Raw genomic sequence first — 17,576 nt, 5'->3', positions numbered from 1 at the left:
GCTCTACTACCATAGCCAATTCCACTCAGGGTAACTCTGTGGGACAGCAGAGAAAGACAGTTCACCCTAGGGCAGAAGATGGGAGAGTGAAATTCACTGCAGCTTGGTCTACATCAAGAGCTGGCAGGAAACTTAAATCTACTGGGGTTCATGTTTCTGGATGATCAGGGACTTGAGAAGATCCAAGGACAGGATCTGAAAATGAGTGACAGTGAATAGTGGGGGGAGCAGGGCGTGGTTCCGCATCTTCTGCTTTTTTCCTCTCAGAGTGTCTAGACATGGCTACACACCAGGCTGGGAGGATGCAGCAGAGTTGGGAACGGGTGGAGTTCTGTAGGAATCCAATCCAGCTGGGAATGGGGAGAGGGGGCACTTCTCCAAGGATCTTAGTGTCACAGCTTTTTTAGGTGAAGGCCTTCTCCAATGATCTTCAATGAAACACTTCTCTGAAACAATCTTAGCTTGTGTGCACACCTCTCTTCAGTGTGGGCTTGTATGCATACACTTTATTAAGGGTGAACCAAGGTTTACACAGTTTGGGGAAAGGGGGTGAGAATAACCAGGGTGGTCAAAGGTCATAAGGTACAGAGATGCCTCATTAGCATAGGGAGGCATTCCAGGAATCTCAGGCTGAGATGTTCCTCAGGTAGAGAGGAGGAAGCCCCAGTGACAAAGGGGAGCCTGCCATAAGTGCTATCTTTCTGGTAATGCCAGCCTTCATCCTTAGCATCGGGGGTTTCATGACAGCAGGGGGCTGGACCTCTCAGGAATAGGAGACTATTGTCTCCCCATGAGTGCTCACTTATGTAGGCATAAACACACCTCAGAGGTGGATATGAGGTGTACAAAATGTCACTCATAGCTATCAGTCAAGCTCATTTCCCAGTCGCCCAGCATCTGCCCAGTGGACTTGTAGACAGAGAGGTCCATAATGGTTGCATTACAAAGGCTAGTCAACACGGACTCCCCAAGACCAAGGCTGGAAGTCAGGAGAACCTAATACCCAAGCGGTATATGTTAGTTAATCCCTCTGAGAACAGTTTGCTGAGGGACCAGTCAGCCACCAGGTGGCAGGTTGATTCCACTGTGTCCCTTCTACCAGAAATGTGGATTTGTTTTCTCCACCTCTGCCTTCCTTTGCCTAGGCTCTTGGGACAACAAAATCACCACGGTGGAACACCCTCTCCACCACCCGAGTGTGTCTGTTGGCTGAGTTTACTACATTGCAAAGGAAGTTTAGTCGGCAAGAGGTGGAGGGGAATACAGTTTATGTGGCTTATCGGAGTGAGATGAGAGAGAGAGAGAGAGAGAGAGAGAGAGAGAGAGAGAGAGAGAGAGAGGAAGAAAAAAGAACGGAAATGAACTGGTGTGGGGGCATGCTTGAAAAAAATCAATGCAGGGCATGCAGGTGACCTAGCTCAAGTGCTTTGAAGGCACACACACACTCTTGAGATAATTCATTAGCTCACAAATCCACTAAGAGCAGAACAAAATTTTTTTAAAGCCTAGGACAGCCTTGAACTTGCTGTGTCGCCCAGGCTGGCCTCAAACTCATAATTTTCCACCCTCAGACTCACAAATGCTAGTGTTGTAGATGTGTCCCACGGTGTCGGTGAATCCGTTCTTGAGAGTGAGGAGCTAATCGGCTCCTCACCCTACCTCTGACTAGCTCATAAGGAGCATCACAGTTCAGCAGGAGGTTCGGAGACCATAAATGATAATCCAACCATAGCGAAACCCAGACCTCAATTTCCCACTTGGTGCCACTAAATGGTTACGATGCCCAGGAATATGCTGGCTGCGGTTCAACAGCCCCATCAGGACAATCTCTCGTGCCCTTTCTTTTCAACTTGGGCCGGGCAGAATGGCTCCTGCAAAGAAGGGTGGCGAGAAGAAGAAGGGCTGTTCTGCCATCAGTGAAGTGGTAGAATGAGAATACACCACCAACATTCACAAGCACATCCGTGGAGTGGGCTTCAAGAAGTGTGCTCCTCGGGCACTCAAAGAAATTCGGAAGTTTGCCATGATGGAAATGGGGACTCCAGATGTGCGCATTGACGCCAGGTTCAATAAAGCCGTTCGGGCCAAGGGAATAAGGAATGTTCCGTATCTCATTCGAGTATGTTTGTCCAGAAAACATAGTGAGCATGAAGATTCACCAAAATAGCTCTACACACTGGTAACTCACTTGCCTGTTACCACATTCAAAAATCTATAGACAGTCAACGTGGATGAGAACTAACCCGTTGAATGTCAAATAAAGTTGCAGAACTGCAAAACAAAACAAAACAAAAACCCCAAACCAACCAACCAACCAACCAACCAACCAACCAACCAACCAACAAACAAACAAAAAAAACCAAAAAACAGAAAACAAAACAAAACAAAAAACCCAGCCAGCTGCATCAGTTTCTGTGGAGGGTGCTATCAGCAGTTGCTACTCTCTGTTGTGTAAATATTCCCATGATGGCTGATTTCAGACTACCAAGGAGCTCTCTGATCACTGAAGTTAGAAAAGATGCCTCTTGTCATCTGTTTCGCAGAAGCTGGTGCATCACTGAGGGCTCCACAGCTAGCCTGTTCCTCATTCTCTAGTCTGGAGGGAAGTGGAGGACTTCCTGTGTTTCTGACAAGTGTAACCTGCTGGCTGAGCTGAGCAAACTGAATACCATGTACAGGAGAGCTAGAGTATGTGGGGTGCCCGAGGGTGTGTGTGTGTGGTGGAAAACGAACCCTGGGGCTGGAGAAATGGATCAGGATGGGGTTCTGTTCCTAGCATGCACACAGAGACTCACAACTCTGTGACTGTGACTCCAATTCCAGGGGCAAGATGCCCTCTTCTGGCCTCCACAGGTACTGTGTGCATTTGGTATACACAGGTACAGGCAGGCAAAACATCCATACACATAAAAATAAAAGTAAATAAATGTTTTCTTAGAACCAGTTGGTTTTATGAAGCAGCTCTGGCTCATACCAGATTGGCTTCCTTGCTTTTGTCAGCCTCAGTCTCCGTCTGTGTGTCTTTGAAAAGTATGTCCTCTTGCAACGTTCTGAAGCACAGCCTTGTGTGGTACCCCTCTTCTGGTCACATGATTCCTTCATTGGGGCCCCCTCCTCAATGTATTCAGAAGCTACATTTTTTTAAATTTGTATTTTATTTCTCTTTTTAGCTTGGAATGGAAAGCTTATGACTGCATCACGGCCTTGCAGAATAGACCCGGACTCTCGTATTCAGAGGTCCTAATGTCAGGCTTTTCAAACGTGACCCTCCTTCATCTGTTTGGCAGCATTGCACGAGGGGAAAATGTTAGAAGGCAAGACATTGTGAAGCAGCTATGGCCTACACTGATTTAAACAGTCCAGGCAAGGGTGCAGGGGATATTGACCCTTTTTCTTAAAGGACCCTTTACAAGGGACATTAAGAACTGGAGGCTCTGGGCTAGTTACCCAATTAAGCCAAATGGATGACAGAATCCATGTTTGAATCTCACTGCCCACAAGGCCACAAATTCAAAACATTTGGCCTTGTGACCATTTGATGGCTGAGCTGTGAGACAGCTTTGGTGGGATCGGATCAATGCCACAGATGTCCTCGCTGGCTTCCTTTTGTCTCCCCTCCCAACCCCACCCCCGTGTGTGTGTGTGTGTGTGTGTGTGTGTGTGTGTGTGTGTGTGTACCAGGTCTAAGAACATGCACTAAAAGCAGGGAGGTATTAAAGGAACCCATGCCCCAGTATGTTGGAAACAGCACATGGATACAGAATGATACACAATTATTGCTTTGTGTGCCGTTCTGAGTCAGTAGGAGCAGAAAAACAATTTCTCTGTGAGACTCCTGGCAAAGATTAATGCAAAAGCTCCTAATTCCTTTTTGTAACTATATCTGCTGTGTTGACCAATAGAGAGAGAGGATGGCCTTTGTTCAGCAATTTCCTCTACTTCTTAGATTAGACTCTTAGATTTTGGCTCAGGGTCATGAGTTCAAGCCCCACATTGGGTTCCAGATATTGCCTGTGCCCTGGACTGCCCACTGCCCTACCCTACTTGTCCTTGGGGGTTGGAGATGAGGTGGCATGGAATTAATTGCACAGGTGAGAACGCTGCAGCAAGCTCGTATGAATGCTGTCCCAAACTTGTTTAATAGTCCTCAGGGGGGCAGCCTTTAATCCTCTACCTGCATCCCATTGGTCCCCAGAAGCACCTCTTATAAGCAGCAGTTCCCAATTGGCTGGCATTGTCTGCATCCGCAATCTTTGATCTCTCAGGCAGTCTTCAATTAGGTCCTCTGGCAGAAGTAGCTTTTGCGCCTGCACAGCCTCCCCCCCCCCATTTATATAGAGGCGGCCACCTCCATTCCTCTAACAGTTTAGCAGAAGCCAAAGCTCTTTTAAATAAATCAAGTTCACTGTGTCAATGACACATAGATTTAGTCTTTCCTCAATGCAGTATTGTTAGAGATTTGTTTTCAAAATAATCCATTCAGGAAAGACTTATTGAGAAGCTACTGTGTCTGTGTTTGGCAGTAACAAGTCACAAGTTCCTGTGCATGTGTGCAAGCATACACACACACACACACACACACACACACACACACAATGCTGAGCTTACCAAATCAGCTTTACTTTATAGCTCAGACTAGCTCTGCCAAAACATATTGACACTTCAGCCTTTAGGGAATAGATCTGTCTCAGAGAGAACTTGAGCCCAAGAATGATTCTTCTGAAATCTCATGGTATTATCAACACAAACAAAACTCTGACTCATACGATCCACTCCTTGTTGTTTGCTTCAGAAACAGAGGAGCCCCTTTATCCCCACAAGCACGTTCAATTGAACCCACAGTTTCTAACATAGCAGGAGATGATATTAGCCCACAGGACACCCAATCCTATCTGGGGATATTTTGGTTGTCACAGCTGAGGGGTGGCAACTTGTAGGTGAAGGCCAGGGGTACAATTCAACATGATGCAGTGTACACAGCAGTCTCTGGGACTTTCAGCCACTCTAACAAAATACCTCAGCAAAACTACTTACAGAAGGAAACATCTCAGTTCATGGTTCCAGAAGCCAGGATGAGGAGGTAAATCAGAGTAGCTTATATCACAGTAGCCAGAGAGCAGAGAGAGAAAGCATTTCTGATTTGGTTGGTTTTCTGGTTTTTATCATTTTATTCTATCAAAGACAGTAGCCTAGGGGATGGTGCTGCCCACAGCCAGGGTACCCCCCTCTTTGTTAACCCTCTCAAAATGCTCTCCAATGTGTGACTGACTAATCTACTAGGTGCCTCTCTCTCTCTTGAGCTAACCAACAAGTTGAAGATTAAGATTAACCATCGAATCCTATAGTAAGAATTTATTCAAGCCAAGATGTCCATACAGGATGTCCATATACCCTACTATAGTGACTTCAACTCACTATAGTTTCATGAAGGTGAATTGGTTCAGGTGTTTGCAGCTGACTCTAGACCCGAGGGATATTTCAGATTCTTTGTATGGCCCCAGGGTACTTGAACTCTCCAAACATTGTTCTCAACAATGCATATGTGTTTCCTGCAATGTGTGTTCACTGCCTCCTTCCTGTCACTATCAGCCCCACCAAGGGGTCAGAATGCCACTCTCTCAGGCCTCATCATTGGCACAAGTGGACCTGGAAGCCAAGTGTCATCTGTCCTCTAAGGGCTAACGTGTCCTTAGATCACCTCAGTACTAATCTGTTTTAGATCATTGTCTGAGGGGTGTGGTCTCTTACACCACAGAAATTACAGGGAATTTCATTGGGAATTGTGCGTAGTATTGACATAAAAACTCAACTCTCAGCTCAAATCGGATAAAAGGTAGTTTATTCTATAGTGTCACATATGAGTGACCATAGTCTGGGAACACAGGTTCATGTTTGTGGGGCCAGAAGGTCATGTGACTGGGAGGAGCCAGTCCAGAGCAAGAGTGAGGTTGAGACATGTCCCAACCCCCAAAACTTCATCCTGAGACAGGCAGAAGTAGAACTGCTTCCTGCTCTGGACCTGCATGTCCCAGTGTACACAGAGCCTTATGACCCCCACCTCTGTCCCCCTTGAGGTAGTCACATAGCCAGGTGGCCAGGTTACAAGTTAAGCCTCCTCTTTCCTTGTAAGGACATGTCCAGCAAGTACCTGGAGTTCCTCTTCATGCAAGTGAAGCATTCCCCAGCACCTCGGCACCAGCCAATGATGTACGCTCACCCCAAAAACCCCTACCCATTCTCCAATGTTTATATAGCCCTTGTCGTCCTCCCTCCATCCCCAATAAAGAGAGCTGTTTCACTGAAAACTGTCTCTGGAGAAGGCTGTTTCGCCCATATTCATGAAGACTGAGACCCTGCCTAATTCACCCACCTTAGCTAAGCTTCTCTCCCTCCAGTCCAGCCTGCTGTGCAACGTGCTTAGACACATTGAGGGGAGAAGCAGGCCAGGAGTGGCACAGGTTAATCCATCTAGTGGTTTGAATAAGAATGTCCCCTATAGGTTCAGGCACTTGAACACTTGGTCCTGTTAGTGATGCTATTTGGGGATGTTTAGGAGATGCAGCCATGCTGAGAGAAAGTCACCAGGAGCTGGCTTTGAGAGAAGACAGCCTTGATTTACTTCCACGCTCTCCTTCTGTTTCATGTTTGTGGTTGAAGATGTGATCTCTATTGTCCTACTCCTGATGTCACACCTGCTATGCCTCCCTGCCAGTAACAGACTCATCAGCCTGGAACCATGAGCCAAAATAAACTCTTCCTTCTATAAGTTGCCTCGGACATGATGTTTTATCATAGCAGCAGAATAGTAATCCACCCCAAATTCCACATTCCATCATGGGAGAGTTTCATGAAGGATTTGGTTTTTGTTGTTGTTTTGATTTGGTTTTTGGCTTTTTAAAATGTGCACTGGTGTGTATTATGTGTATCATATATGTCTGTGTGAGAATGTTGGATACTCTGGAAACAGAGTTAACTACCATGTGGAAGCTGGGACTTGAATCTGGGTCCTCTGGAAGAGCAGCCAGTGCTTTTAATCACTGAGCCATCTCTCTAGTCCTCATGAAGTTTTTATAGTAACAGAACAAAGAAAATCATAGATCAAGAACTTTTAAGCACATTGATGGATTAAAAAGCAAGAAATCTCAGCTATAGGCCTCAGGTACTGTCTGATGTCTTAGCCTTTTGGTTAATGGAAAGTGGTTTTGTTAAATTAATATATTCCAAAGGCTTTCTTCTGTTATTCACAGAATGTCGGGTTCTACCCTGAGGTAGACAAGGAATGGCTAGGGAGCTAGTTATTCCAAGGTAAATTTTTATTAGGCTCTGGGCCTGCAACATTCTAAACTCCCCATAACTATTAACATTCCAACCAGTTAAGTCGGTCTTACAGAATGTTTCTTTGAAGGTATAGTATGTTTCTAGAAACTTCCATTCCCACAGGAAAACAGAGGTGTGTGGAGAAGGCAACTTCAGGGAATGGTAAGTGGCCTCTTTTTGTTTGTTGCACTTTAGAGTATTGGTTTGCGGGGTAGTTTGTGCCCTTGCCATGGCACACATGTGAGGTCAGAGGACAACCTTCAGGAGTTGAGTCTTTCCTCCCACCAACTGAGTCCTGGGGTCAAACTCTAGCCATCAGCCTTAATGGCAGACACCTTTACCCACTGGGCCTTGTCGCTGGCCTTTAGTGGCTTCTTGTGTGGAAAGGAAGAAGAAAGGTGGCACTGGAGGCTGGGAAGCAGAGGGCGCTGTCGGGGCCTTGGACACCTGTAGGGTAGGAAGAGGTCCTAACACAGTTTGGCACTGAGTTTGCAGTCTGTGTTGGCAACATGGAGATGGAGGTTGAGATGGAGGTGTGTGCAGTGCTGTTTCCAGAGCACAGTGGAGGTCTCAGAACAGGCACCTGATGGAGAAGTTAATGGCTCTAAATGTGACAATGGAGGACGAATAACCATCAGGGTGTGGACTTAAGGGAAGGTGGGAGGCCAAGGTGGGACTCTCAACCTCATGAAATGAAGAACACTGATCTTAAGGTACAGGAAGAGGGCTTCAACTTCCAACACTGACTGAGTTAGGAGTCCTGAGAGACATCCAGGCAATACCAGGGGAAGCTGGTGGTACAGGCAATAAATTTGGCAGAGTAACTGAATATCGGTCTTCACCTGGTAGTAGGCACCAAGGCAGTGGGAAAAATGACTCAGAATGAACCTGGAGCCACACAGGTAGCAAAAGAGCAAGGAAAGAGGCTGAAGATATAGCCCAGGGAGAAAAGTGCCCACCTTGCACACATGAGGACCTGAGTTTGATCCCCAGAACCCAGTTGTGTTTTGGGCAAACACTTATAATCTCAGTGACAGGAAGGGAGAGATGGGCAAACCCCTGGGGCTTAATGGCCAGCCAGCCTAGCCCACTTGGCAAGCTCCAGGCCAATAAGAAACTGTGTCTCAAAAAGAAAATGGTGCAAAGATCATCGCTGGAGGTTGTCCTCTGACCTCTATATGAATACTAAACAACATACACACACACACACACACACACACACACACACACACACACACACACACACTTCATTGAGGAGAGAATTTTGAAGAGTCAGAAGTGACAGCAGTGTCAAGTGCTACAAAGATGTGAAAGAAGATAAAAGTAGACAAAACAGGATGCAGTCCGAAAGACTGACCTCTCAGCCCCTGCCTGGTTTGTCCTTGCTTGATCCTGGCGTGCAGATTTTCCTTCCTCCCCTAAAGCACCACTTCAGTCCCCAAGTCCTGCATTCTCTAGAAAGCTCAGGACCAGCCTTGGGAACTGGAGGTCTTGGCTCACTGGGATGAGAGCCCCTTCCCAACGTTCTTCCCGGAGATTGTGGCTGAGTTATTTGAGACAAGATGGAGAACACAGGTTTGTGGATTCCTGGCAGTTAGGAGCTGGCTCAAATGGAGTCCTTAGAGACTGCTGGTCCTGGGACAGGAGAGGCAGTATAGCCTCTGAGGAACTTCAGGGCCTGACCCTGGAGGGAGCTGACAAAAAGAAAGCAAGATCTTCACAATGCCCAGTTTGGCACACAGGGACCTGGGCAGGACCCAAGACAGCCACTCGGGCTGCAGAGAAGGCTCCACTGAACCCTTGTCCTACATAATTAAATGGGTCACATATTATTAAAAAAGAATTCTATACCTCCCCCCCCTCTCTCTCTCTCTCTCTGTGTGTGTGTGTGTGTGTGTGTGGTGTGTGTGTGTGTGTGTGTGTGTGTGTTGCTGGGAATGGAATCTTTAGCCTCATGAAGTCTAGACAAGTACTTTGCCACTAAACTATATTCCCAGCTCCTAAAGACATTTTAAATGAGAGTGGTTTTGTGTGTGCATGTACATGTCCACGTGTGTATTTTTTACAGGTTTGTCAGAACATGTGGAAGTCAGAAGTCAGTCTTGGGTGTAGTTCCCGAGGACACTTTCCACCTTACTTTTTGAGGCAGGATCCCTCACTGACCCGGAACTTCCTGTTTCAGCTTGGCTGGCTGGGCAGTGAGAACCAGGGATCTATCTGCTTGTGCTACCATGCCTTTGTCATTTTGACATGGGATCTGGGAACTAACTAAGCCACCTCCCCTGACCCCTTTATTGCTTTTGATAATTTCTTATTCATGTGACATATGGTTAATATTGGGCCTGTGTCTGACCCACTCAACCCAACCCTGTGAAAACTGGAGAGTGACTAATTTCCTAGGGATGAAGAAGGGAGAGATGGAGGAGTGGGGCTGGGAGGGGCATCTCAGTTTCTCTCTGATCTTTCTCTGCACTCGATGACAGCAGCTAACCAAATGATCGGGGTGGGGGTGGGGCAACAATGAGCAGTGGGGCCTCACAAGACATGTGACTTCCTCTTTTATTGTGCTCACGCCCCGGGGTGGGTTCCCTGGACTTACGACACTCTGGGTTTGGAAATTTTCATTTCCATTTCTTGTCACTTTGGGTAAACACAATTTTTAGAAAGTCTGGAGACCCTCAGGGTCACAGAGGATGCTGTGGCGCCTGCCCAGATGCCCTCTTCAGGACCATTGTGCCTGTTTTCCCTCCATCTGTCCTCCAGGCAGTGCCATCTCCCAGGAGACAACTGGGGACAATGGCTGATGTGGAATTTCAGGAACCTGGTCTGGTCACCAAAGTCCAGGACAGTTCTCAGGAGCCATCCCAGGCTCACACCTTATGTAGGACCAGCTGAGGATTCAGGTGTTACCACGGTGCAGCCACTGCTTCTTCTTCTTCCTGGTGCTGCCTCATTCTATCCCCTACAGAGAGGTCTGCTGGAAGCCCTTGCACAACAAGCTTTCTGTTCACACTTCTGCCTCTCAAAGCTCTGGTTCCTAGGAATCTGATCCAGAGTCTGACTCTTGATTTCAGTGTTCTTTTTCACAGAAAGTCAATCACACATGGCAATAGACAAGAAAATGCCAAGACTTTTAATACCTTTATCTTGTCCCATCTCTGGGGCACAAAGAAATGACCCTGAAATGACAAATCATGACTGTTTACTTCTTCCAGTCTGTTGTACAGCAATGGATAGATAAATGGATAGATAAATGACAGTTACATAGATGGCTGATAGATAGATGATAGATAGTAGATGATAGATAGATGATAGACAAATATGAGGAAATAGATATTTGAAAAGAATATATTAAACTATGATATTATTAAGAAACTAATACCCATTTGTCATTATCAAGATAAATCCCTGAAAACTAAACTAACACCCTCCAGCACCCATCTCCCTAGCACCCTCCATCCTGTCATAAAGCTGAATAAAATGTACCAATCAGAAACCACAACAGCAACTTGAACAAGAGACTTTGTATATAAAAGATTATTATTTCAGGGATGGGCTACTGACTAGAGTAAGGAGAACCCTAAAGAACACAGAAACCGCAGTGCAGGAAGCAGCCATTGCCTCCAGGTTGACATGGAACATCCAAAAAAGGAGACATGGAAGATGTCCAGGGTCCTTCTCTGCAGATGGCTGGTGCACTGTATCCTTTGCTCTTTAAACTGAGTTAAGCCAGGAATAGTGGCATATATCTTCAGTCCCAGCATTGGCAGAGGCAGGCAGGTCTCTGTGAGTCCAGGGTTAGCCTGGTTTATCTAGCAAGCAAGTTCCAGGTCAGACAAGGTTACACAGTGGGAGATCTTTATATATATATATATATATATATATATATATATATATATATATATATAATATTTTATATATATTATTTATTATATATTTTTTATATATTATATATTTTAAATAATTATATTACATATATTAATTATATGTAACTATATATAATACTAACATAGTATATATACATATATACATATATATACCATATACACTATATATGTGTATATATATAGTATATATATACTAACATAGTATATAATCATACACATAATAATTAATATTATATTGTCAATTATATCAATAATCATTAATAAATTATTAATAAAACAGTCCACACATTAGTAATTAAATCAATTAAATAGTTAACTTTAGTGATTATTATTAATTATTGATTTATGTAATTAATTAGAATTTATATTATTAATAGCCTAATTAAAATATTAGTAAATAAATCTCATAGTAATTAATAATTAGTTAAATAATAAAAGAAAATAAATGGTTGATACTTAATAAATATAATACATTGATAATAATATATAGATGTATATGAACATATAAATATATAATATATAAATATGTAATGTGTTATGTATATAAACGTACAATACATATTTGAATAGAGAGTCAATAGACTGCAAGGAGTATCTCTGCATCTTTGGTGAAAGCATTGCTTCCTCTGAAGTAAGAACATTGTAACAGGAAACGTAAGACAATAAGTGTTTATGGGACCCAGTCCTTTGCAGCTTCCCTGCCCATCCTCACCCAGGCTGTCTCTCACTACGAATGGCCTAAGCCTTCTAGTCTTCCTCCCTTTACTTTTCCCTGGAGACCCCGGTAGCTACCAACTATCAATACACTTGATCGATTTTGGTTTTCTCTGTTGACTAGGAGCTCTCCGAAGGTCAGGATTTTTGCCTCTTTCGTTCACTGGTTTTCTGTCCTGCATCTAGAGTAGGGATGAACACATGCTAGGTACCATAGAAATGTTTGTTGAGTGAATGAGTGATCACATGTAGGGAGAGTGAGTACATAGGATAGCATTTCAGACCAATAGTGGGTTGAGTTAGGAGGAACTTGGACCTTCAACACTAAGGCTTGTGAGCCTCAAACCAGAGGTATAGAAGGCGCTTTGCTTTTACAAGGATGAATGCCGTGGTTTCAGTAAAGGCCACCTCAAGACTCTTGTGCAAAAAGTCCTCAGTCTGGGTACTTTGAGAGGTAGTAGGATCTTTAAAAGGTAGAAGTGAGTGGCAGAAGAAAGTGGGGTGACTGGGGATTGTGCTTGAGGGGAATAGGAGGATCACAACTCCTTCATCTCTGTCTCTGTCTCTTTGTCTCTGTCTCTCTGTCTTTCTCTCTCTTTCTCTCTCTCTCTCTCACTCTCTCCACTTCCAAGCTAACATTAGGGGAGTAGCTTTCTCAGCCATGAGCTCCAGCCACAATACACTGCCTTGTCACAATCCTAGAGGCACAGGGCTGAGACACATCTGACTGAAACTTTCGGAAGTCAAACTAAGCTTGTCCTCCTTTCAAAAGTTAATTGCCTCAAATACCGTGTCACACTGATGGAAAACTGATAAGACAGTGCTCTGTGTGATTACAGATGACAAAGCTTCCCACAGACCTCTGGGTCAGAGGTATACTTTCTTCCTTCCCATAGCCTTAAAGAAAACAACAAAGGCTGGGGAGGGTGTGAGGAAAGAGGAACCTTACACTCCTGGTGGGAATGTACATTGGTATAGCCACGACAGAAATCAGTGTCACAATGGGTGATGTCACTCGGGGACAGATCACTTGACCAGTGTGCATGTGGTACTAGGCTCAATCCCCAGTAGTGGGGAAAAAAATAAAAAATAAAAATGAACATCAGAGTGGAAGTTCCTCAAAAACAGACAAACAACAACAAAACTAAAAACAGAACTCCCCTGTAGCCCAGCTGCACCACTCCTTCGTAGATAATCACGTGACTCAAGGATGTCAGACCTCAGAAGCACTTTCAGCCATAAAGGAAAATCAAAACTATTACATCTGCAGAAAACTGAAACTGAAACTCATGATGTAAAGTGAAATAAGCCAAACCCAGAGGGACACGTATTGCATATTTTCTCTTATATGTAAAATCTAGACCTGATTGTGTGTGTATGTGTGTACACATGCATGTGTGAATGTGTGCACATGTGTATGCACACATGTATATGTGCATGTGTGTGTACGTGTGTGTGTGTGAGTGCATATGTGTACATACATGTATGTGTGTGTGTATGTATGTGTGTGTCTGGGGGGGGCTGTTGAGATGAGAAAGGAGGCTGTGTGGGGAGGAAGAGATCTTAGGAATAAGATCTTAAAGAATAAGAGAAAGAAGTTATAATGAAATATGTGTGACATGAAAGCAGGAGAAACAGTCTCAGGGTAGAAAGACAACAAGAAGGGACAGGGAAATAGGCAGAGTAGTGCGGATGGAGAACGAAGAATAGTGACACACATGCATGCATATTTTGTAATATTTGTATTTTGCACATTATTTTGTATGCTAATTTGGAAAAAAATTCCTGTGGCCTAAACGTGGACAGGCAGATGGTGGGAATCAAACTGAAATAAAGCAATACTGAAAGTGGAGGCCACACTGATAGAGAAGTCGGAGCGGCCTTGAGTTCACAGACCTGTCATTTTCCTCGAGAGATTTCAGTTTACCATCATGGTGTGACACAAAGCATATAGGGTGTCCACTGTCGCCTCCACCCCTTGCCCATCTAATGAGCAGTGTGAATGCTTGTGAGTCTGTCCGCTGTCTAGGACTGAACTGTGAGCCACTTAGCTTACTCACAGGCCAGGTGTCATGGCGTGGCTCCAGGACATCTAGCTGTAGAAGGTAGAGATCTCAGGAAGGTGACAGCTCAGAGGACCCTGAACTATAGCCATGTCCACAGGTAGACAGAGCACCCTAGGGCCTGGAGATTCCCACTCATTCATAGCTGCTCCCCACTAGGGGAGGAGAGGTCTTACCGGAAAGCTCTTCCATTCTGGGTTCTCTCTGCACCCATTTTCTGTTCTAGCTTCCAGGATGCTTTGAGCTTAATGCTCGACCATGTCTATCTAGGCTCTTTCCTTTCTGTATTTTCTTATTAGTCTCTTCATTATCTATCTCTGTTTTTATAGGTATGCTTTCCGAATCACGTGCGTCGGACACCTTGCTGATAATGCAAAGGACGTGACTAAATCAGAGACATCGATTTAGTTTCTAGATTATGTCAGTCACAGCTACACAGAGTTGTTGGCCTGAAGGCAGTTCATAAATGCCTTTCTCCCAGTTCTTTGAAGTTCGTCTTCTTCTTGGGGTACCCCTCTTTAAACGGCATCCTTCTCCTTCTGACCCCTCCCCGGCACTCCAAGACCAGGCAACTGTCTGTTTCCTTTCTTCATCTCCATCTTCCCTGAGAAGCCAAGCCTCACTTCCTCATGGTACCTTCCACCTGATCGTGTCCCACACATCCTCACACAGGATTTTCCCCGGGGGCTTCCCCTGAGCAGAGTCAGCTACATCAAGTGTCCCAACATCAATTGCTTCCTTCCAGCTGCTTGCAACACCCACTGCTTTCCTAAGGAGGAATGTCCACACCAGTCTTGCATTCAGCAATGCTCCTTTTCTGTCCCACTCTGTCCCCAACCTCCTTCCCTGCTGATACCAGTCGCTTCCACGTTCTCTGGTGAGTATGAACACCTTTGTGCTCTGGAAGCTGTTATCTACTCGGGAAACTTATGTCAGAAGCCAGGGGGTGGGGCCATTCGTCTCAGCTTCTGACATCACACTCTTATTATCGCTGGAAGCAGGCGTGAGTTAGTGTCCTTATCCGAGGAGCCTGGAGGACAGCTGGCCAAGAGGTACAGAGAAATCAAACATGGGATACCGGGAGAGGGAGAGATGAAAATAGCTTCTCAGTTTCTCTGCGGCTGACAGAGGCTCCTGAGAGAGGCTTTCAGAACTTGATTCCAGCTGGCCCTTGAAAGCTGTGGCTGGACGGGAGAGCTTCAGAGGAATAAACAGTGCTTTCTCTGGCTCCTCGGGGTCAAGACCAGTGTGTTCAGAAGGAAGTGGTGTTTCCCTGACCCCAGTGTTCCCACAGCCCCCTGGATGGTAGATCATGGGGCTGCACCCTTCCCCACCCTTGGGAACGAACTCAGTCAAATGGTTATCTTTATCTCACCAGCTTGTCCACGTGCTTGACCAGCGCAGTTTCACTTTTGCAAACATCTGTTTATATCCCTTGAGAGAAAAATATCAAGCAGCCTGCCTCAAGGACGCCGTTTTGGGTCGGTGAACAAGGTAAGGAACCCTGCTTTAAATGTCTGGGAAGTAGGCGGGCACCAACTTCTCAAGGTTAAGCCAGTGTCTGTCTGTGTCTCTCTCTCTCTCTCTCTCTCTCTCTCTCTCTCTCTCTCTCTCTCTCTCTCTCTCTCTCTCTCTCTCTCGTTGTTTTTAACTCTTTGTTTTCTTAGATCCTATCTCCCATTTAGAGTTTCATTTCAACCAAAAGAACTTAAGTGACTTTAACGTTCCTGACTTCTTTTGTGCCAGGCAGCTTCTGTCACATTAGCAGCTCGGTCCCTGGGCACTTAATGAGTAGATTGAGTACAGCCGCCACTCTGGGGGAGTGGGGCATATTTACTTTCAGTCTTTTGCTGTAGGGTGGAGGGGAGTCATAACTTCTGGTTTCCCCACAGGGCAGCTTCCGATGGATAATTACACAGTGGCCCCGGAGGATGAATATGATGTCCTCATAGAAGATGACCTGGACAACACTGGGCCAGACCAAGTTCCCACCCCTGAGTTCCTTTCCGCCCAGCAGGTGCTACGGTTCTGCTGCACGGTGTTTGCGGTGGGTCTCCTGGACAACGCGCTGGCGGTGTTTATCTTGGTGAAATACAAAGGACTCAAGAATCTGGGGAACATCTACTTTCTAAACCTGGCACTTTCAAATTTGTGTTTCCTGCTTCCCCTGCCCTTTTGGGCACATACTGCAGCACATGGGGAAAGCCCTGGCAATGGAACTTGTAAAGTTCTTGTTGGACTCCACTCCACCGGCTTGTACAGTGAGGTGCTTTTCAACACCCTCCTCCTCCTGCAAGGATACAAGGTGTTTTCCCAAGGGCGACTGTCCTCCATCTTCACGACAGTGTCTGGCGGGATTGTTACATGTGTCCTGGCATGGGTCATGGCTACTGCACTCTCTTTGCCTGAATCTGTGTTTTATGAGCCTCGGATGGAAAGACAGAAACACAAATGTGGCTTTGGCAAACCTCACTTCTTGCCAATTGAAGCGCCGTTCTGGAAGCATGTTCTGACGTCAAAGATGAACATCTTGGTACTTGCTTTTCCTCTGCTGGTTTTTATATTCTGCTGCGGGCAAATGAGGAAAAAGCAGAGCTTCAGGGAGAGGCAGTGCGACCTCCGCAAGCCGGCTCTTGTCGTTACCGGTGTGTTCCTTTTGATGTGGGCGCCCTACAATATTGTGCTTTTCCTGTCTGCTTTCCAGGAACACTTGTCCTTGCAGGACGAAAAGAGCAGCTACCATCTGGATGCCAGTGTTCAGGTCACACAGCTCATTGCGACCACCCACTGCTGCGTCAACCCGTTCCTCTATTTGCTTCTTGACAAGGCCTTTACGAGATATCTCTGCAGCCTGCTCCCAAGGTGCAATGATATCCCATATCAAAGTAATAGGGACTCTCAGCAAGCGACGCCAAGGGAAGGTCATGGCAGACCCATTGAACTGTACAGTACTTTGCATCAAAGGCAGGATATATAAACACTCATCCTTGTCTCTTCACATTATTTTATGTAATTTTTATGTTTGTATAAAAATAGAATATAAGAGGAAAGAGGGCTGGTTAATGAATATTTACTACTAAGCATTGGAATTTGTCTCTGGTGCAGGGCTAAGCTGTTTATAAAGATGAATTCTACTCTTCCTCTTCAGTGCTTGTCCACAGTGTGGGCATGGGTGGTGTGAGTTCCATCAACTGAAGCTCGGTAGTTGTCCAGAGTTATGCAACTATAAAGTGATAAAACTGATATGTAAGCCCAGAGATCACTGGCCCCAGAGCCTGTGAGTTATCCAAGTGTGCCAGGCTTTCAGTAAACTGTCAGTCAGCAGTGATGGCATGTCTCTAATCCCAGCACTCTAGGAGGCAAAGGCTGGTGGAATCTCACAAATGCAAGTATAACCTGGGCAACATAGCCATATCAAGTGCGTTTTGTTTTGTTTTGTTTTGTTTTTCAAGGCAGGGTTTCTCTGCATAGCCCTGGCAGTTCAGGAACTCTCTTTGTAGTCCAGGCTGGCCTTGAACTCAGAGATGTGCCTGCCTCTGTCTCCTGAGTACTAGGATTAAAGGCTTGTGCTACCACTTGGTGATACACGTCTTAA

At 45.4% G+C, this 17,576-nt stretch overlaps 1 protein-coding gene and 1 pseudogene across 2 annotated transcripts; both read left to right on the top strand.

Moving 5' to 3' along the window:
- Nucleotides 1-1,837: 1,837 nt before the first annotated feature.
- Nucleotides 1,838-2,242, top strand: LOC117693790 (large ribosomal subunit protein eL31 pseudogene; annotated as a pseudogene).
- Nucleotides 2,243-14,770: 12,528 nt separating this feature from the next.
- Nucleotides 14,771-16,984, top strand: Ccrl2 (C-C motif chemokine receptor like 2). Of its 2 annotated transcripts, none has more exons than XM_034484243.2 (3): nucleotides 14,771-14,858; nucleotides 15,360-15,475; nucleotides 15,874-16,984. In XM_034484243.2, exon 3 carries the CDS (start codon nucleotides 15,885-15,887, stop codon nucleotides 16,956-16,958), a length of 1,074 nt encoding a protein of 357 aa, XP_034340134.1. In that variant the 5' UTR covers nucleotides 14,771-14,858; nucleotides 15,360-15,475; nucleotides 15,874-15,884; the 3' UTR covers nucleotides 16,959-16,984. The 2 variants fall into 2 exon arrangements, with proteins under 2 accessions (XP_034340134.1, XP_034340133.1); XM_034484242.2 differs by lacking the exon at nucleotides 14,771-14,858 and adding an exon at nucleotides 14,954-15,033.
- The last annotated feature ends 592 nt before the right edge of the window (nucleotides 16,985-17,576 follow it).

Source organism: Arvicanthis niloticus, chromosome 21, assembly GCF_011762505.2.
Source record: "Arvicanthis niloticus isolate mArvNil1 chromosome 21, mArvNil1.pat.X, whole genome shotgun sequence".
NCBI classification, from domain to species: domain Eukaryota; kingdom Metazoa; phylum Chordata; class Mammalia; order Rodentia; family Muridae; genus Arvicanthis; species Arvicanthis niloticus.
This window is presented reverse-complemented; position numbering and strand designations above follow the sequence as displayed.